This window comes from Anopheles arabiensis, chromosome X, assembly GCF_016920715.1.
Source record: "Anopheles arabiensis isolate DONGOLA chromosome X, AaraD3, whole genome shotgun sequence".
NCBI lineage: Eukaryota > Metazoa > Arthropoda > Insecta > Diptera > Culicidae > Anopheles > Anopheles arabiensis.
Genome location: NC_053519.1, coordinates 22,687,793 through 22,710,444, shown reverse-complemented (window position 1 = coordinate 22,710,444; position 22,652 = coordinate 22,687,793). Strand labels below are relative to the sequence as shown.

At 40.0% G+C, this 22,652-nt stretch overlaps 1 protein-coding gene and 1 long non-coding RNA gene across 9 annotated transcripts in view; one reads left to right on the top strand and one right to left on the bottom strand.

The window, feature by feature from the left end:
* Nucleotides 1-22,652, bottom strand: part of LOC120906818 (prosaposin) — a 40,679-nt gene that overhangs the window by 15,621 nt on the left and 2,406 nt on the right. For 7 of the 8 annotated variants that reach the window (XR_005740169.1, XR_005740168.1, XR_005740171.1 and 4 more), the window contains 2 exons: nt 11,394-11,505; nt 3,084-5,236 (listed from right to left, as the gene is read on the bottom strand). Coding sequence is in view for 3 of the 8 variants with exons in the window: in XM_040318861.1 (XP_040174795.1) it covers nt 3,084-5,236; nt 11,394-11,505 (2,265 nt within the window). In the remaining 5 variants the exon portion in view is untranslated. The remainder of the gene's footprint in view (nt 1-3,083; nt 5,237-11,393; nt 11,506-22,652) is intronic. The other variant, XR_005740172.1, reaches the window with a different exon arrangement.
* Nucleotides 19,587-22,184, top strand: LOC120906819. The gene is made up of 2 exons (XR_005740173.1): nt 19,587-19,656; nt 22,082-22,184. It is a non-coding gene; the product is annotated as an uncharacterized LOC120906819 (long non-coding RNA).

The window sequence follows — 22,652 nt, the reverse complement described above, 5'->3', positions numbered from 1 at the left end:
CGTCCTTGTTTTAGCACGAATGGATTGTTTACTTCGATCGTAATGGCGCGAAATGCGAGCGTTGTCTTTCTGTGAAAAATTTACAAACCCGCGACAATCACGGTTGCCTCTGATTTTGTTCTAAAACTGAGATGTTTTTTTAGAACAAAGAGCTCGCAGAAAATTTGTCGCGGTGCAAAAGTAGGTCGTCTAGAAGCAGTGTGAAAGTTACTTGTGTAACTGTGTGAGTTCAGAAACTGTGGAAAGCAAAGCATGCTCTCGCTGCCGCGTAATTCCGCGTATTATTGGCTGTATCATATTATTTGTCTAATAAACGTCAATGATATGAACACATAAAAAAAGAAATGTGTGCTCAGGCAGGGCCGGTCTGGTAGTACAGTCGTCAACTCGTACGACGTAACAACATGCCCGTCATGGGTTCAAGTACCGAATAGACCGTGCCCCCATACGTAGGACTGACTATCCTGCTATGGGGGGTGTTGACGCCGTCAACCGTCAATTCAGATGCAAAAGCCTCCTTGCACGGGTCACGCGATAGAGGGCGCTGCCGGTCGCTTCGAAATCAATCGGTTTATCGAAAACCGACCAGCGACGGCACGAACCGAAGCCCTAAGGGGGAATGACCGGCGCAGCAGGATGACGAGCAGATTCCTTCGCGCACCCGAGCATACGCACGTGATTTTTTAGCGCCACCTTGCGAAATATTAATAAATGTTCTTCTTCTTTGGCTCAACAACCGTTGTCGGTCAAGGCCTGCCTTTACCTCTTGTGGGTTTGGCTTTCAGTGACTAATTTATTTCCCCCCATAGCAGGATAGTCAGTCCTACGTATGACGGCGCGGTCTATTTGGGGATTGAACCCATGACGGGCATGTTGTTAAGTCGTACGAGTTGACGACTGTACTACGAGACCGGCTATTACAACTTTATTAATAAATTATACCATTCTAATTTCGGCTAAAAAACGTTTTAATTGATCTCTGGGTAGAAAGAATCGGTTGCATCGCAACAGGGGGGTAAACCATAAGTCACTGAAAGCCAAGCCCACAAGTGGTACAGGCAGGCCTTGACCGACAACGGTTGTTGAGCCAAAAAATAGGAGTCAAGAATCTATTGCGACTATTAAAAAAAAGTATGCTGCTAGTCTAAACTAAATTGGAAAACCCTGTATAGATTTTGTAGTGGCCAACCTAGTGGTACAACCCTGTCCACTCATGAGCGATGAATGTTTCTCGTTGAACGAGTTCGCCGGTACAGCTGATTATGTCAAAGAAATAGTTTAAAAGAAATATAAATATAAAGAAGTAGATTTGAAATATAAAAACACAGTTGCGATAAGAACGTTAAAAAAATACATAAAACCATGACAGGAAAAAAAGGATAGAAGAAAGAGAGAAAGATAGACATACAGTCGTATCGGGGAACTCGAACGTTCGTCACTCATGAGTGGACAGTGTTATACCACTAAATTGGGCAGTACGAAACCTAGACGGTTTTCTAATTTTTGATCATAGAGGGCTATGAAATGAGTGAAAATGAGCGTCGCAGAGAACGTTCCCAGGAACGAACGAGTTCGAAGATACTGTTGATAGAATCCGTTCTAGTCCACAAATGACAGTCATGGCTCTAATTGTGCAATAACCTGCCACATGAATATACTATCTGTCATTTTAGCAAAAGAAGAAGTCACGTATCACAAGAAGAAGAAACCCCGGTAAAAATTCAGGTAATATATCGGTTTGCAGAATTAATTTGAAACAATTGCCAGTCGTGTTTCTGTGTAAAATTTTGAGCTACAATTCACAGTGCTTGATGAAAATTCGTGATGCCTTTGACAGCTTACTGAACCATGAAAACTTATTGCGGCAAAATACAATATAAAAACTGCATTATGCAACATAAAACTCTGATCAATCAATCAATAAAACAATTGAGTCAATTTGAAGGAAATGCTTTGTCCTTTTTTAAGCGCTACCAATTACTGAAAAAAACAGCAATATAGAATCAGTAAGAATGGCTTTACTGTGATTTCAGTAAATGAGCTGTCATTTTGGCGAGCACCCAAAATTACTAAATGCTACATTAAACATTATTTTTTTACTAAAAAGTTTACTAAATCTCTAAAAAATTCGATAGAATTCGACTGAAGTTTAGTGTAGTTTATGTGTATGTACAGTTAAGCCCAAAAAACCATAATCCTCAAAGCACATTTCTCCACCCTCCACCCTCAGGACATGCGGTCAGGTAAATGTTTTACACTATAACCTTGTGTACAACAGTGCTCTAGAAACGCTCAACTTTGCTTTTCTTGTTTTGTCAATCAAAAAAGACCATTTAATGAAATGAATGGGTGCATATTTGTAAAATTATAATATTTTATAAATGTGAAGAGAGTAGTTTAAACTGTTAAAATAATCTTTATTGATAAAAACACGAAAAGAATAGTTGGGCATTGCCACTACACTGATGTACACTAGGATTATACGTGTAAACAATTTTTTCGCCCGTATGTCCTCGGCGCGGAACAGTGTGTTCGAGAAATGTGCCGCAGATTCAGCATTGTATCCGATAAATTCAGTTATTATCAACGTTTACAAGCATCATACCGCAGGCTTGGCATTAACTAAGACAGATTCGGGAAGGGGTCTCGCGGTCTAGAGATAATGTTTGAAATTCTGTATTAAATTACACCAGCAGCTGGCGTGTGTAAAGTGGTACACAGCAGTGTCTATCCAAAAACACATTTTTTTTTTTATTCAGGAGGAACGGCATTGCCGTTTTGCTAATGAAAAAGACATTGTTATAAACATGTGAATAGTTGTTTATTCACTTGGTAAACCCTGTAACATTCAGTAGAATAAAAAATGTTCACACGACTTGATCATATTCTACAAGAAACAGTATTTTGTATTGTTTTGAAAATGTTTCATCTAATTTTAACATATTGATTGAGAATGTGTCTAAGCGCATTTCTTAGAATGGTATAACATAGAATACAATAAACATGACAAAGTTTACACTTTATTTGGCATGTAAGTCGAAGCAAAATTTATCAGTATCAAACTAGAGAAAAGTAATACTCACAGTCATCGATGATTTCTTGAGCAGGAATACAGAATCCCAACGCGTTGCAAATTTCCTTTGGAGAAAGCTGTTTCATTACCAGATCAATGATTTGGTCACTATGCTGATCGATGTATTTCTCACACTTGGTCTTATATTTCCGCAGACGATCACATGCGTGTTCTAGAGCCTGTTTAATTTGTTCCTTGCTTTTTTTATTTTGCACCCGTTTCTCGACTTCTTTGACCATCTCCTGGCAAACAAGACACTCAGGTGAACTACTCATCAGTGTGTGATCAATCGTAATTTCTCCGTTGACAGTAATGTCAGGTATTTCATTTGTCTCAATGTCACCTGATGAGGATACTAATATGTCTGACTTTTGGTGCGATGAACGCTTCTCATAGTCAAGTTCCATACCGAGAAGACTAAGATCTGGGCGTTGGTCAACGCAAAGCTTAAGGAAAACACAGATTTCTTGTGGTGTGAAATCAGATGCAAGCATTTCGACAAGTTCAGCTGTGTATGTGTCAACAAAATCATTGCATTCCAGGCGTAGCTTGGGTGACAAGTGCGTGCAAAGTTTATTCAGTGCACTCTTGATATTTTCCTTCGATCGATCTGTTTTAACCGACTCCTCCAGCTGACTAACCGCAAAAAGGCAGAGTGGACAAGTTGGTTTGTCTTTATCACCCCGCGCTGTAATGGATACCTCGACCGGGGCTGGAGCAAATATCTCGACATCTAAGCTGGCAGTTGGACACATCTTCAAAGTTGGACAAATCTGGCGCGGATCTATCGATTGAATAAGCAGTGCTATAACTGCATCGCCGTAAACATCTACAAAGTTATGGCATTCACCGCGAATAGACGACGGCAATCGATTACATGTGACTTCGATTACTTTTTTAATTTCATCCTCATTTGCTGGTTCGCTTAATGCTTCCTGTACGAAATGCATAAAGTACTCGCACAATGTGCAGAATTTGCCGTTCTCGATCAAGTTTAGGCCGCTAGGTGCACTCATAATACGATCAATCGGTAGCTGAGCCTGCTGCACTTCTGATGCCGACAGTATAAGTTCGTTATGTCCTAGCAATGGGCGATTCATTCGTTTGTACATCTCGGTCCGTTCATGTCGATCCGCAACTGCCACCGATAACAAAGGCATGACTATGCCATTACTGACCACACCGTCTTCCTTCGGACAGATACCAATTATGAAACACGCATCGTTGCTATTCAGATTGTTCACCAAGGTCTCATAGATTTCACGATAGTATTGTTCAACAAGACTATGGCATTCATCGGCAAAACTCTTGGTCTGATTACACAGACCCTCCAATACCTCTTTAAACTCTAACTCAGTCGTATTCGCAATCAAAACATCGCGCAAATGATCCACCAATTGCTCACATAGTTTGCACGGAACATCGTCGCCAGCCACTCGTAGTATACCGACATCTCCCATTGATCTCGCCTCAATCAGATCTTTTCGTTTGTTATTTTCATGTAGATGGAACTGCGCTGCGCAAACTCCACTAAGATGACACACGCCTTCTACTTTTAAATTACGTTCCAAATGCTCATACATCACCCCAAAGTATGTCAGCACAATGTTCGAGCAAGCATCCGAATATGATGACATTTTGCCGCAGATTTGTAGTATACTCTCCAAAACGCTATCCCGATCAGTCGAACGGAAGCGTTTTTGAATTAGGTTGGAAATCGTATGGCACTCGTCGCAGTTGAAAGTATCACCAGTTACTGCAGGTTCCCTCTCATTCGCTTCAATGCCTTGTACTTCCTGTTCAGGGTTTAATACTATCATCTCTTCTAATAGTTTATCAATGGCGGCATTGTTACATAGCCCAGCTACGCTGCATACAGCGTTTGGATTCATTTGCGAAGCGAGAGCCTCCACTAACTCGGGTATAAAATCGTCAGCTAATTTGCGACATTCTTTTTTCACTAACTTTATCGGAATCAAGTTGCAGGAACCTTCGAAGACGGCTTTTAAATCGGCCTGCGTTTCATTGCTCTCCAGTTGATCACGTGCCTGCTTCACCATGTCCAGACAAATGTTGCAGATCTCATCATTATCCACCGGATAGTGCTGCTTTTCCCAAACTGTTTGAATACAGTGTGATACAGCGGCACATGTCTTAGCATTCCTACAAAGACGGAAAGCAAATAAAATTAGATCTAATATGATTTGTTACGCACGTTTCAATAAATAACACCATTGGCCACATATATAAAAGTTTTATTTTCACAATATTGAACAAAATCTAATATTCAAGCAATTGCTTTTTTAAATTTGATTTGTCATAGTCGTATCACAATCGTCATAGTCTTTTGATATGCCAAGTCGCGAAATTTCGTTAAATGGTTTCTAATCGCCTTTCATTTACCGGCGATTAAAAGCATATTAGGATTGTATTAAGCTACTGCTATATGCTATGTTTATATATGAATTACGTAACGTTGATATAGGGGGAGGGGGTTTTCGTCAAATTACGATTTGTTACACTGGAAGAGAGGAATCTGAACTGATACTAAATAACGCAAAACAAAGTATTAAAAACATTTGACGGCCAGTAGAAATTATTCAATCGTAATTAACACGTTGTCTGCCACCATACATGCTCACCGAACTGCTCCGTCAGGCCACGGAATCACTCTTTGAAACGATTGCATTTGCTTTTGTATTTTTTCTCTTTTAAATCAAATTCACCAATTCTCTTTGTTGTCTCAGTCGCTCCACAATGTCGTTTGTTGGGCTAATTCCATGGAATTTCATTCTTGGAACCCCCCCCCCCCCCTCCCTTCCCTTTCCTTTCTTTACCTCTCGCAAAAGTCGGTGACATTCCGACTCCAACGCTTTGCAACGCTTTGGTGACGCGCATGCAAACGATGCTACAACAATGACAGGCAAAGCATGGGCCGATCAAAGGCACGTGAAACTGTGAAAAGATCGTTTACGTATTGTCCAAGCTGTCCCGATCAACCTCAACTTTGTGATGAGTGTTTTAAGATTGTGCAAAGTGTTTTAAAAGTAAAGGATGAATAAATGAACTCCAAGATCTTATAATTATTGTTCATTCTCATTCTCATTTATTTATGAAAACATAATAGAAACTCATTTTGATATTTTAATCATTTTTTTAAGAAATAATAACCGTGAAAGAAAAGCATTGTGAAAGAACCGATCAAATACGTGCAAATTTATCTCTTGTAACACGTCTTTTACAATGTGTAATGTGTCAGCCACTATGTGGCTGACGTGGCCCGATCGGAAAAAACCCGTCAGCCACATAGTGGCTGACGTGGCAGACAACGTGTTAAACAAGTGAAACTGTTGGAGATTTACAAACACACGTTACCGTGCAACTAGACATATAGATACAATTTCACGCCGTAAAGCGTGAAAAAATAGCCAAAATCAACATGGCTGAAACATTTCACGCCTAAATGTGTGTACTCAGCTGTTATTTTGTATGGTGCGATGACATTCGATGAAATTAAAAAAAAAATTAAAGCGCCCACACATGGCGTACAAATATTCGCCGATAAACAAATTGGTTTTGTATGGACTTGTCTTGGAATATCATCGAATATAATCGAATTTGGCGGGATGTCTGGTTGCACAGTTACTAGTTAAATATTGAACTACCTTACGGAAACGGAATTTGTCTCTTGGGAATTTGACTGTGGAATAAACATAATAACATAATTTTTATGGATTCTCTTTCCATTTTCTGTAGTGACCGTACTTCTATTAATTTTCTTTATTTTTATCTTTATATAAGGATTAACTTGTTTTAATCTACGTTTTGTTTTCATAAATGCCTGTGCTGAATCGGGAATTTCTATTTCTTTTTTATTTTTATTATAGTGGTTTACATCAATTCCTTGCTTGTGTTTCAAATTTTCAGCAACTTTTTCAATTATCGATGAACTGTTTCTTGAAGGAGTAATTATTTCCAGAGGGGTAAATTTAGTACACGAGTGTACCGAATTGTTGTATTTAAACAAGGCAAGTTGTATCAAATCTATAGGGACCATAAGCGGATTCTCGGTTTTACAAATTCTATATAATTCCAATAGTGTAGAGTGAAATCTTTCGACTGTGCCATTCATTTCGCTTCTACCAGTTGCGGTTACAAAATATTTGATATTGAAGGTGTTTAAAAATTGTAAGATTTCACCGGAATTGAAAGACTTTTCTCCGTCCATCACTATAATTTCTGGGGGCCTGTATTTTAGTGTAAATTCCTTAAGTGCAGGAAACACATCTACAGTTGCTCTAGAACTGATACGTGCTACTTGAGCAAATTTTGAAACTTATCGACACATGTAAGAAAGTAATGCTTTTCCAGGAACAGTATACAGGGTGGCCACTCGAATCAGGATTTTAAATTCCCGGTTTTTCCCGGTTTTTCCCGGATTTTTTTGAAGTTTTCCCGGTACACTATGCTTCGCCTGCCGGTTTTATCGATACTTCAATTCCAAATTAGTATGTCATAGGTTTCCAAAAATCGTTATCTAGAAGATGGTAAGTAAACACGGGCATTACGGGAAAGGTGGACACTTGTCATAAAAACTGGATAAAAGCTATTAGTGAATTATTCAACAATATAATATCCAATCTGGAGGTGTGACAACACATTTGAGAACCATTTTTGGCATGATTTCTATCAAATTTGTACAAACAAAATTTCAATCGTGCACTCGTTTGTGGATCAAATTTGGCTACTATGGATCTTAAGCTATTTAAATATGAATTTCTGTATATTTTCGGAAGTTTTATATGAGCAAAATACTGATGAAAAAATTAAAAAAAGCTCTACAAATATTGCCTTTTGGTGGTTTAGCATCATGGCAATAATGTGTAAAGACCCCGTGGCATAGATATTTTTCATCTGCTATCAATTGTTGATTAACAGATGTCATCACACAACCTTAATAAAGGTAAACCGGAAGTCATGGACCAACCAGCCACTGGAGAAAGCATACAAATCTGCAAAGAACGGATTTCCTGTTAAACAGCAGCCATGCATTATGCTGTTACTCGCACGACGATGATGATGCATCTCACGAATAGATGCAGGAGATTTGAGTATATTTTCTTAATTTTGGGACACTTTCTTGAATATGTTTTACGGGAAGTGTACTTTATGTGATAATAAAACAAAGTAGTAACGATCGAACTGCAGAAGCGACGCCACCTCAATCATCAGTGCCAGCCAGTGTGGGAACCCAGTCACCCGGGCGGAATGAAGCTACAGGCCCGGAGCCAAAATGCAAAATGCCAATGTACAGGCGATGTGTGATTGGGTAACCTTAAAATTGCTAAAATGACAAAAATTATCAGTTATGTTCAAAAATTGGGTTCGCCCACTAAATCCACCGTTAAATTCGACATGACCGCAACTTCACGAGAGATGAATAACAAAAGACGAGCGCAAGGTAGATCGAATAGGCACACCATACCCGAAATATGCAAGAACCGATATCGGTGAATGTAAGTATTGCACCAGTGCGAATGAGAAGTGTAGTACATCTATTGAGTACCATATGTGAGAAACGGAAAATGTTGTCCTTACACATTAGTGTGATGTTGCTGGCCTGTTGTAAGGTAACGGTTAGAGCCTCACCGCATGCGATTTTGCCGCATGGGGCAAGAAAAGAGTTTTCTCAATTTTCTAGCTTTTCAAGGTATTATTATAATATTTTGTTGTTTCTTTATAAAGATAATCATTATTTTATATGATTTTAGGCATTTGACATCTGAAACAAAATCGCATGCAACGATGCGGCAATATCAAATGATTTTGATTTTGCCGCATCGCCACATGCGGCAGATTCGCAAGTGCTGTCATTGACGTCAAATCCCATACAAAAGCTTACGGCAAAATCGCATGCGGCTAGGTTCTGACCGCTGCCTAAGTTGGGAACAATATGCAAAACATCCCATTAATTGAAAATGCACTTAGTACGATGGTTAACGGTGATAGCCAAAGTTTGTGATAATTTCCCGGTTTTTTTGGAGAATTTCCCGGTTTTTCGCGGTTTTTCCCGGAAAAATAAAATTCCCGGCTAATTCCCGGTTTTCCCGGTTTTCCCGGTTGAGTGGCAACCCTGCAATATCGATTCCGACCACTACTTGGTTGGCTTAGTGATACGTTGTAGAATCGCCCGCCCCCGCGCCAATGGGGGCGGAGAAAACACGCAGCCTCGGCTCAACACGGACTCTCTAAGGGACATTACTGTCCAACAGGAATTCAAAGCCGCTTTAGACGAGTCTCTACTACCAGAAAACAGATATGAAACTACGAGCGAGAGGTGGAATGCTCTAAAAACAAAAATAATAAACTGTGCAAGAAATATACTCCCACCACGTCGTGGCAACACCAAATCTGGCTGGTTCGTCGATGAATGCAGACAAGTGCCCGAACGTAAGAATACTGCATACCGAGCAATGCAGCAACGGCATAGAACGCGGGCATGCGCAGAGGAATATTCACGGCTCAGACGCGAAGAGAAACGAGTTCACCGCTCCAAGAAGCATGCTTTGGAAGAGCAAAACATGCGGGAACTCGAGCAAACCAGAGAGGCATACGGACCGACACGAAAGTTTTACCAAACGATAGCAGGTCACCGAAACAACGATGTACCTAAGGTAACCTGCTGTCGCAACAAGGATGGAGATCTGGTCAGTAACCAGCCAGAGATCCTCTCGCGGTGGGCTCAGTACTTTGATGAATTACTCAACGACCAGTTTAACGAACAGCTAGAAGCGCCACTAGCAGATAGTGTCATGCTACTGCCACCAAGCATAGAAGAAACACGAAAGGCTATCCGTCGGCTGAAAAATAACAAGGCACCCGGAACCGACGAAATTGCAGCCGAACTGGTCAAGAATGGAGGTGCACGACTAGAAAACGAGATTATTCAAATTGTTACTGAGGTGTAGGATAGCGAATTGATGCCTTGTGATTGGAATCTCGGCATCATCTACCCCATATACAAGAAGGGAGATAGGTTGGACTGCAACAACTACAGGGGTATTACGGTGTTGAATACCGCCTATAAAATATTCTCCCTGATCCTTCAGGATCGCCTTGTCCCGCAAGTCGAAGAGATAGTCGGAAACTATTAAAGAGGATTCCGAAACGGAAAATCAACCACTGATCAGATCTTAGCCATGCGGCAGATCTTGGAGAAGATGGTTGAATACAGACACGACACATACCATCTCTTCATTGACTTCAAAGCCGCATATGATAGCATAGCCAGGGTAAAACTGTATAACGCTATGAGCTCTTTTGGAATCCCGGCCAAACTGATAAGGCTAGTTAGAATGACTATGACCAACGTCACATGCCAGGTGAGGGTGGATGGAAAACTCTCATGACCTTTTGCTACCACCAAGAGTCTGCGCCAGGGGGACGGGCTTGCTTGTCTCTTATTCAACCTGGCGCTAGAGAGCCATCCGTGACTCGAGGGTGGAGACTACGGGAACCATCTTCTATAAGTCAACCCAGATCCTGGCATACGCTGATGATATAGACATCATTGGTCTGCGGCTCTCCGATGTAGCAGAAACCTACCAAGGGATCGAGCAGGCGGCAGAGAGCCTCAGATTGTTGATAAACGAGGCAAAGACCAAACTGATGGTGGCAACATCAGCGGGCCCACCAACAAATAATCAGAATCTACGTAGGCGTGACGTGCAGATAGGTGAACGCACTTTTGAAATCGTCCCACAATTCACCTATCTTGGGACAAAGGTCAGCGGATAAACGGTGCTCCACTGCACGAGATTTGTATAAGAGATTAATAGAAGCAAATTTTTAGAAGCAGTATAAATAAATGCATTACACATTGATTGCTTTACAAATTTATGTTTATGTTATTTATGTTTTTGTTTCTGTACTCATTAATTGATGTAAATTTGCATCTTTCTTTTTAATAAATTTAATCAAATTTAATAAACCTACAAATAGTCGCCAACATCGCCAAGCAATAAACATATTTTAACGGTCGATTAAAGATTATATTGGTTTAACCGAGTTCCTCTTAAAATATATGATCTACAAAACAATTAACAACTGCTCGATATCTCATATAGACAAACACAAAGAAAAAATAGAACAGTATAATAAACGACTGTGAATTTGTATCACATACGCTCTTCACGATTGTCGTTAAAATTAACAAATTAACTCAATGTGTTCGCGATGTCAATATTGATCCATTTTTAAGGACTATGGTAATTTTTTTTTTTTGGTATGTTGGCTATTACTTACACTACAGTATACTTACTCGATATTAGAACACCAGTAAGATGGCCCCCAAGTGCATTCCTTAGCACCTAACAGAATTTTGTTGCCGTTAATTGTTTGTTTTACGGGTGAAGATTGCACGGGATTTATTGCTAAGGAAGTGATCATATGAGGCGACATGTAAAAAAAGAAGATAAAAATAGAACAATTTTAAATCAACAGAAGTAATGTAAGCACAACTTAAATAAGGCGACAAAATTGATATGCTTTGTTAAAAAACCTTAAGAAAATTATGCCAATTCTTCATTGTGCATGGGCCTTTTTAGAGGTTCTCAACCTTTTCCCAATAAGACATTTTGCTTTATCTTCTCTATCGCACTTGCCTGCACTCATTCGCGAGCGTTGAAATATACGGGGCGAGTAAGGGCTTCGAACGACGAAACCCGTTCACCGCGGTTGTCAAAAGGCGCTCACTTGGTGCTCAGTTTTAAAATAACGTACCATTGAGAGATCGTAAGAAGCGCGGGAAAAATGAGTTGTTGTTTTCGGAGTAACTTTTTGAATAAATTTTGCTTTAAATGATTCAAGTGAATTGAACTTAGAGGTATGTAACATTTTGAAAAAATGTTGTGATCTATACCCAATAAAAAAATTATTTTATCAGTTTCGAAAATGTATATAAAACACAAATATAAGGTAAACGTACCTATAGTGGTGGTAGTACCAATAGTGGTGGTATTGCACTAAAATGCGTTTCATACGATAAATTAACAGTAGTTAAGTTATTTATGATAGTGTTGAATGTTCTCTAGCCTTTACAAAGGATTTAAAAGTGAAATGGGGCCGTTCCGTTTCTTAGGGACCGAAAAATCCATTATTTTGTAAAATGTGTCAACATTTTTCCAAAATCCTTAGGATTTCATAACGAAACTCATATCATTGTCAACGTTCTACATAACCACATAACAACGCAATCATTAGTTTTTAACATAATTTTATCAAATGATATTGTTGTATTCAAATTCATTGCCTTTTGGCCATATTTACGAATTTTTAAGTTTTTTTTACGATAGTGCCATTTCAGGTACACTAAACAGGCATGTTCCTATAGTGCTCCTAGATCTAAAATCAATAAAAACAGGTAAATTTAGATTTTTTTTGACGACATTTTTTACATGTCGTACTGTTTTCATTAAAATAAGCAACAGAAATGAGTTTTCTGTAAGTAATTTACCAAACAAAGGCAAAAATTCGCATATCAGGCTGAGTGAAAAACTTCACTTCAAATCAAGCAAACTCTTCTGGGTGTGGATTGACGACACGTGTTATTCAGTACTTTAGTCAATATTATCATTAACCAAATTCATACATTTTTTACGATCAAATTACGAAAGAAATCATTATAATAGCAGTAATCCTTGCTATTCACACGAAAACAGCTTCAAAACTAAGTTACATTGATATTATACACTAATGTTGAGTCATCGTTGTTTACCACCACTATCGGAACACAATACGACGACTACAGGAACTATACCACCATTATAGGTACAACGAAGCAATCACAAAAATATTTTTTTTTCGTAAAACTGATGTGTTTCGTGGTAAAAAAGGGTTGTGATTGCGAAGATAATAAATATTACATTATATAATTCGAGCAGTACAATTAAACGACTGTTAGGCGGCGCTCTAGCAGCAATCGAATACGACATCCGACACGAACAAACCCATATAATCATATGGAGGTGCACTGTCAGACACAAACAAACAAACAAGACAAACGTCGAGTCGAACATGTCAGTTGATTCTGTCTGTGATGTTCGATACCCACCTGTGCTGTGAGTACCTTGGCTGTCAAACGCTTCACAGCTACAGTAGATAGAATTCAATTCGGGACATTTTTAAGTTTGTTTACGTAGTTTGTCTCTTTTTCTTCTTAAAGTTGCGTGCGAAATATTTAAAATAGCTATCAATAATTATTGTAAAGCTTTACAAGCGAAGCGGAGCATAGCAGAATACCACAATTGGCGACGAGGTTAAAACGGTGAACAAAAGAAAGTGATTGAGTGAAATTGTGAAAAGAAAGGAAAAAAAACCAAAGGTTAATAATAAATGTAATAGTTGTGAATGTCCAAAATGTAACTGTGTCCTAGTTTATGTGTTATGATCATCTGCAGGAGAGCAGATGATCATGTTAGAATGATCTGAAAGAAAGGGTCGCCGGAGGGCATGCTTCGAAACGCACACACATGCAAATGCGTGGATCGCAAGACATGAAATGAAAGCCGGAGTGCACGAGTTAGAAGCATACACATGCAAATGCGTGGATCGCAAGCAAACAATGAAAGCCGGGGAGCATGAGAAAAAAAAACACACTTGAAACTGCGTGGATCGCTAGCTAACAAGGAATGCCGGAGAGCATTTATTAGAAATATGATTTCTTGCCGGAGCGCAAACAACACGAACAATAAAAAAAAAGGAATCTGTCGGAGAACAGAAAAGAAAAATAGAGAAAGGGTCAGATACGAAACATTTTCTTGGCAAGGGCGTGACCAGATGTGCAGGAAATCTTTGCCACTGTACCAGGCGCGGATGTAAAGGAAGACGCGAGCCAAGGTATCGATCCTTATAATGTGGCTATTCAAAAGTTGGCCGAATACTTTTGTCCCAAGCAGCACGAGGTTTTTGAACGGAATCAATTCTGGACACTAAAGCCGGAGCAGGGTAAAACGATTGAACAGTTCACGTTCAGGTGTCAAAGTTTGGCCCAAAAGTGTTGTTTCGGCAAGACTGAAGAGGAAGCTAGAGCGAATAGTGTCATCGATAAAGTAATATTATTCGCGCCAAATGAACTAAAAGAAAAATTGTTACAACATAAAGCGATGAATGTAGAACAAATGATTCAAGTAGTTAGCTCGTACGAATCAGTTAAAAGGCAGGCACGAGAAATACTCGCACCAGGAAAAGTCGAAACAAGGGACTATAATGCAAGCGAACAAGTTAACCGTGTGGTTCCAGCCAAGAGAGAGTGTTTCAGATGCGGGAAAAAGGATCATTTGGCGGCTGATCCAAAATGTCCTGCACGTAATAAGGAATGCTATAAATGTAGGAAGGTCGGACATTTTGGTTCGCAGTGCCACACACCTGGATCCACCAAAAGGCAAGGAGGAAATGGCAATAACGGGGCGAAACGTTACCGACAGGAAAGAGTTAGGGCTATCGAAAACCGGACTGAAGAAGAAGAAGAAGGAAAATCAAGCACAGAAAATTTCATCTACAACATCAGCGATGGGGGAGAGATGCTGTGGATTAAAGTGGGAGGTGTGATGCTGCATGTTTTAGTTGATTCGGGATGCAACAAAAACATAATAAGCGAGAAAGCATGGGAATATCTCAGAAAAAATATTATAGAAAGAGGGGTAAATCTAACAGAGTGCAAGGAGATATTTTTACCATATGGAGAAAAGGCTAAGCCGTTAACGGTATTAGGCAAATTTGAGGCGTCGGTTGAAATTGAGGATGAGGGGAGACGGATATGCAAGTCAGCTTCATTTTATGTTATAAAAGGAAGCCAACAGTCGCTACTAGGTCGAATTACGGCTAAGGAGTTAGGAGTGTTATTTATAGGGTTGCCGAGCACACACGGGGTTAAGGCTATAGAGCATAGTGAACGGAACGTTTTCCCGAAGATGCTAAAGGTAAAAATACCTATTGATTGCGATGTACAACCCGTATGCCAACATCCGCGACGCCCACCAATAGCACTGTTAGATAAGATAGAGGAGAAGATTAATTATCTACTTGAAAAAGATATTATAGAACCGGTGGAGGGAGGCTGTGAATGGGTTTCACCACTAGTATCGATCGTAAAAGATAACGGAGATCTAAGACTATGTGTTGACATGCGTAGAGCAAACGCGGCGATTGTAAGAGAAAGGCATTTTATGCCTACAATAGAAGATTTTTTGCCTAGATTTACATCGGCTAAAATCTTTAGTAGATTAGACATAAAGGATGCATTTCACCAGGTGGAACTGGATGAGAAATGTAGGTACATAACAACATTCATAACCCATATGGGCCTATTCAGGTACAAACGACTCATGTTTGGTATTGTGATAGCACCGGAGGTTTTTCAGAAAATTATGGAGCAGGTGTTAGCAAAATGCAGTTCAAATGCAGTCAATTACATTGACGATATTTTGGTTTTCGGAAAATCTGAGAGGGAACATGATGAGGCCCTACGAGCGGTTCTGGACGAGATACGGAAACAGGGCATATTATTAAATCAGGAAAAATGCGTATTTAGAGTACCGGTGATCGAATTTCTAGGGCATAGAATTTCGAGTCACGGCATCGAACCCACAGAAGGAAAAAATGAGGCATTGCGGAAATTTCGGGCCCCTTCTTCCGCAGAAGAAGTTCGAAGTTTTTTAGGCCTAATAACATATTTAGGAAGATTTCTACCAAACTGAACTGAACAATAACGGCACCACTACGCGAGTAAACACATAAAGGAATCAAGTTCGAATGGGGGAATAGTCAAAAAGGAGCATTCGAGAAATTGAAAACAATGGTGGCGGACGTAAAACTCTTACATTTTTTTGATAATTCCATGAGAACAAGAGTTATCGCTGACGCTTCGCCGGTTGCATTAGGTGCAGTACTAGTTCAATTCGAGGGCTCACAAGACGTTCTACCTAGACCAATAGCATATGCTAGTAAGAGTTTGACAGATACTGAACAGCGTTACTGCCAGACAGAGAAAGAAGCTTTGGCATTGGTTTGGGCGGTAGAGAGGTTTGCTCCGTACTTGCTAGGGCGTATCTTTGAATTGGAAACGGACCATAAACCGTTAGAAGTCATTTTTAAGCCCTCATCACGTCCATGCGCCCGTATTGAAAGATGGCTGTTGAGATTGCAGTCTTTCAATTACGTGGTAAAATACAGGAAAGGCTCAAATAATATAGCGGATCCGCGATTATCGCGATTAGTGGAATATAAAGAGGGAATTCCATTCGAGCAGGAAAATAAACATATGATATGGGCAATAATGGAATCGGCAGCCATAGACGTACAGGAGTTAGAAGACGCTGCCAAGATAGATGAAGAATTATTGAAGGTTAGAGATAGCCTCCAATCTGGTAGCTGGAACGAGGTAGAAACCAAACCATATGCCCCTTTCAAAGAAGAGCTAGGTATGGCGGGGGATATGATTATTAGGGGTAACAAACTAGTTGTACCGAAAGCGCTACGGCCAAGGATGTTAGTGCTAGCCCACGAGGGACACCCGGGGGAATCCGTCATGAAACGCCGATTGAGGAATAGAGTTTGGTGGCCCGGAATGGATCGAGAGGTTGCAAAACACGTTGTTGGATGCGAGGGATGTCGTCTGGTAGAAAACCCGGGAAAGCCAGAACCAATGACACGACGATCGTTACCCTTAAGACCGTGGGTCGACGTTGCACTTGATTTCCTAGGGCCATTACCGTGTGGTTCATATTTATTGGTACTCGTAGATTATTTTAGTAGGTACAAAGAAGTGGAAATAATGACCAGAATAACAGCCAAAAATACGGTAGGGAAGTTGGCAAAAATATTTACGCGACTAGGGTTCTCGAGAACTATAACATTAGATAACGCGAAACAACTGGTCGGAACGGAACATCTAAATCATTCCACCCCGTACTGGCCTCAAGAAAACGGTCTAGTTGAACGCCAAAATCGATCGTTGTTAAAAAGACTAAAGATAAGTGCAGGTTTAGGAAGGGATTGGAAAAAAGGACATAGAAGAATATCTTATGATGTACTACACAACACCGCACTCCACAACAGGGAAAACACCTACCGAGCTATTATACGGAAAAACCATTCGTTCAAAAATACCGGCATTGGAAGATATAGAGACCGCCGTAATAAGAGAGGAAATAAGGGATCAAGACCAAACGCGGAAATGGAAAGGAAAAACAAACGAAGATGAAAGAAGACGAGCACGCAAATCGTCCATCTCAGAAGGAGATATAGTGCTAGCGCAAAATATGTTCCCGGGTAACAAACTGCAAACAAACTTCAACCCAAAGGAGTTTGTGGTGATAGGAAAAGAAGGATCAAGGGTAACGATTGAGGGCCAAGAAACGAGCAGATGCTATAAGAGAAATGTAGCCCACTTAAAGAAGATTGAGAAATTGGTTGATAAGGAATCGGGAACACAGGAAGCGCAAACATCGGGGGAAACATTCTGTAAGCACATAACGCATTGTCAGAGAAAGAGAAATCCACCAGCTAGGTTGACAGATTATGTAAGAGAATAGGAATTTATTTAGAAATTAAATTGCACTCATAGGTAATGGTATATGGGAATCGAATGGGAATAAGGCCCGTGTCTGTGCTCCATCGCATGCGATTTTATCGCACGTGCTGTCAAACGCTTTTTTGTATAATATTGCGATTAATTGGATGATTTGAATAATATAACGATCATGAAAAATTAAGTTGAGATTGTTCCTAAAAAACACCACACATTTAGTTTGACAGATAAAATCGGATGCGGCGTCCGACGAAATCAAAAATTTTTGATTCCGTCGTACGACGAAATCGCATGTCCGACGTTATCTGTCAAATCCCATATAAAATTTTGACAGGCCTTCCGATAAAATCGCATCCGATGGAGCACAGACACGGGCCTAAAAAAAAAAAAAGGAGTGATGTTGTATGGCAAACAAGCATGCCCATCACTAAGCCATGATGACAAACAGGGATGACAGGTCCGGATGGGATGGCGACACGGAATGATAATCCGGTGCGAGGTGCACCATCCCTATTGCACGGCAAACAGGATACGACAAGTTGAGTTGGTACGGTGACATCAAGCGAAGCGGAGCAAAGCAGAATACCACAAAATCAAAACTTTAAATCATCAATGAAAACAATAAAAATGGAATTGAACTCATGTCGACCATGGTGCAAACATTACACCATTAACATTTGACCATTACTAGTTCATGAACAAAAATCGTTATCTATCAGTTTTAAAATCTTCAAATACAGGCGGTTCCCGAGATACACGGTTATTGGGGACCGAAAACGGCTGCAAAATACCGCGTATCTCGAATTTCCGCGTAAGTCGAATCTCGTGATTTCCAGCCAAAATGTCACTAATTTTCGTGCAATTTTGCAAGTGGTTCGTGGTTTCAGCCACTAAATTAATTATTTGATATGTTTCTAATGAATTGAACAGTTTTAAACGTTTTCAAATGGTATTTTACATTCGATCAAAACGGAAATTATTTGGTATTTCACAATGGATGTGTCAAATCAGTACAATTTGCTCAAAGAACTGTCAAATTTTGAAAACCGCGTATCTCCGAATCCGCGTATAAGAGGTACCGTGTATCTCGGGGACCGCCTGTATAGCACAATGAACAAAGAGATGTGTAAAAGTTCATCGATGCGTATGAGAGAGTAGAGCTGATGAATTGAAAGAGATGGCATGAGTTTATGTTCATTATCCCCGAAAAATTTCGCTTGGAAGTACTGTTAGGCCGCAAATACACGACGCGCGTTTCCGCGGGCGCGTTCAAACGCGTATAACAGTTCCGCAGAGATATCCAGCTGAGCATCTCTGCGTTTCCGCGGTAGCGCGTTCGAATGACATTTCATTTCTATGGCTGGATTGTTATACGCGTTTCCGCGGGCGCGGAAACGCGCGTCGTGTATTTGCGGCCTTACGTAGAGTGTTTTGGTTGTACACAAGACTTAACTGCGCAGCAGTGATGGGTAAATACATTTTTTTTCGGAGTCGGATCGATCCGACTCCGGTACCCCTCGGAGTCGGACTCGGAGTTGCTCCGGACTGTTTAGCGGAGGGAAGGGGGGGAAAGGGGGTGCGTACGGAAAAACCTTCGGACTCATCGACTCCGAGTTTGGATCAATGACTGTCCATTATCGTTAAGACAATTCTTGATGCGTTCATTTACTTGCAAGTAAGTACGAATATACATGAAAAGGTGTAAAGCTACGGCTAGATGATAGCTACTTGTATGCGGCTACAAATGACAGCTACCGATTTCCATTGTTCTAGAACTGTCAGCTTGTCGCCGCTCGTAACCCAATGTATGCGGGTTACGAGTGGCTACACAGTGACATATCTGTTATCGCTCATGTTTATACCATACATTGAAGTGTTGGAAAGTGACATTGAAAAATAAAATTTATTTTTAAATTGCATAATTATTTCAAAAATTTAAATTTAATATGAAAGAAAATGTTATAAAATAATTTAGAATTATAAACAGTGGGTCTCGGTAGGTAAAACGAGTAACACGGTGGCCACTCGAATCAGGATTTTAAATTCCCGGTTTTTTCCCGGTTTTTCCCGGATTTTTTTTTTAAGTTTTCCCGGTACACTATGCTTCGCCTGCCGGTTTCATCGATACTTCAATTCCAAATTAGTATGTCATAGGTTTTCAAAAATCGTTATCTAGAAGATGGTAAGTAAACACGGGCATTACGGGAAAGGTGGACACTTGTCATAAAAACTGGATAAAAGTTATTAGTGAATTATTCAACAATATAATATCCAATCTGGAGGTGTGACAACACATTTGAGAACCATTTTTGGCATGATTTCTATCAAATTTGTACAAACAAAATTTCAATCGTGCACTCGTTTGTGGATCAAATTTGGCTACTATGGATCTTAAGCTATTTAAATATGAATTTCTGTATATTTTCGGAAGTTTTATATGAGCAAAATACTGATGAAAAAATTAAAAAAAAGCTCTACAAATATTGCCTTTTGGTGGTTTAGCATCATGGCAATAATGTGTAAAGACCCCGTGGCATAGATATTTTTCATCTGCTATCAATTGTTGATTAACAGATGTCATCACACAACCTTAATAAAGGTAAACCGGAAGTCATGGACCAACCAGCCACTGGAGAAAGCATACAAATCTGCAAAGAACGGATTTCCTGTTAAACAGCAGCCATGCATTATGCTGTTACTCGCACGACGATGATGATGCATCTCACGAATAGATGCAGGAGATTTGAGTATATTTTCTTAATTTTGGGACACTTTCTTGAATATGTTTTACGGGAAGTGTACTTTATGTGATAATAAAACAAAGTAGTAACGATCGAACTGCAGAAGCGACGCCACCTCAATCATCAGTGCCAGCCAGTGTGGGAACCCAGTCACCCGGGCGGAATGAAGCTACAGGCCCGGAACCAAAATGCAAAATGCCAATGTACAGGCGATGTGTGATTGGGTAACCTTAAAATTGCTAAAATGACAAAAATTATCAGTTATGTTCAAAAATTGGGTTCGCCCACTAAATCCACCGTTAAATTCGACATGACCGCAACTTCACGAGAGATGAATAACAAAAGACGAGCGCAAGGTAGATCGAATAGGCACACCATACCCGAAATATGCAAGAACCGATATCGGTGAATGTAAGTATTGCACCAGTGCGAATGAGAAGTGTAGTACATCTATTGAGTACCATATGTGAGAAACGGAAAATGTTGTCCTTACACATTAGTGTGATGTTGCTGGCCTGTTGTAAGGTAACGGTTAGAGCCTCACCGCATGCGATTTTGCCGCATGGGGCAAGAAAAGAGTTTTCTCAATTTTCTAGCTTTTCAAGGTATTATTATAATATTTTGTTGTTTCTTTATAAAGATAATCATTATTTTATATGATTTTAGGCATTTGACATCTGAAACAAAATCGCATGCAACGATGCGGCAATATCAAATGATTTTGATTTTGCCGCATCGCCACATGCGGCAGATTCGCAAGTGCTGTCATTGACGTCAAATCCCATACAAAAGCTTACGGCAAAATCGCATGCGGCTAGGTTCTGACCGCTGCCTAAGTTGGGAGCAATATGCAAAACATCCCATTAATTGAAAATGCACTTAGAGAGCGGTACTTGTTCCGACGCAATGCGTTGCGATTTTGCCAAAATGTATGGGATTTGACAGACGCATGCGTTAACGACGCACGATGCAGCGTCAAAGTAGAAAAATTTCTATTTCGACGCACGTCGTGATGCGTCTGTCAAAATGGTTTAACCATACCGGGTGAAAATCGATATTTTTTCACTTTAAATTGTTTCGAGCGCAATTGGACGTGTAGTTGGACTACTAAATAATTTTATTAACAAAACAAAATAAATGTAGAGAAAGTAATTTCGTAATTGCTGCAAAACAGGTGTGTGCGGGTCAGTATGCAATGTGCAATAATAAAGCGAAAACATGCTTTGCACTGTTTTGAGCAGAACTGGAAATGATTTTACAGTTGTAATTTAACATTATAATCACATCAGAACCTATAAATAAGAGGCATTATTGCTGTTTGTTGATGTTTTTCTTTGTAAAATGTGTTGACATATCCATGCAGAACGCAGCGAACAGATACCAGCGTGCGTCACGCAATGCGTTGCGATACGCTGCGTCGAAACAAGTACCAAGCCCTTAGTACGATGGTTAACGGTGATAGCCAAAGTTTGTGATAATTTCCCGGTTTTTTTTGGAGAATTTCCCGGTTTTTCCCGGAAAAATAAAATTCCCGGCTAATTCCCGGTTTTCCCGGTTTTCCCGGTTTTCCCGGTTTTCCCGGTTGAGTGGCCACCCTGTGAGTAAAGTTAGATTGGAAACACAATTATTGAAAAAATATCTTGTTTTTGTTGGGCACACATTTGGGGCTATTATTATCAGTTTTCTTAGGAACATCCAAGACAGACATATTTGGTACGCCGGTCAAAGATAGCATTGACAGATTAATTCGACATGGAAACACTAATTGGTTCATATAAAAATATAAAAAAAAACTAAGTTTATTTGTTCTCCCAAATAAATAATCATTATTGTCCTATAATTCCTTTGTTTTTAGCCAATGCAAGCAACGGAAAAGGTATTGCACCTGATCCAGCTGGTTGGAACATATCCATGTCTGTGGAAGGATTCCGAGCGGCAGTATAAAAACCACGAAATACGCCACCAGGCTTGGCGAGAAATTGGAGCAGCGCTAGACGAAAAACCAGAGAACGCCCAGGAAAAATGGAAAAACCTGATGAACACCTACAGACGCACCAAAAAAGAAATTGCACGAAGCCAAACAACCGGCTCCACACACTTTCCCGCTCCAGGAAGATATCGGTCATCCAGCAGCGCCTTTCGATTTCCTGTTGATTTTCTTCTTCCTCCTCTTCAATAAGAAGCATCATTAAAGTGGCCACTTCAGAAGCAATAGCTGGTAGAAGTTGAGTTTGATCAATTTTATTGTCGT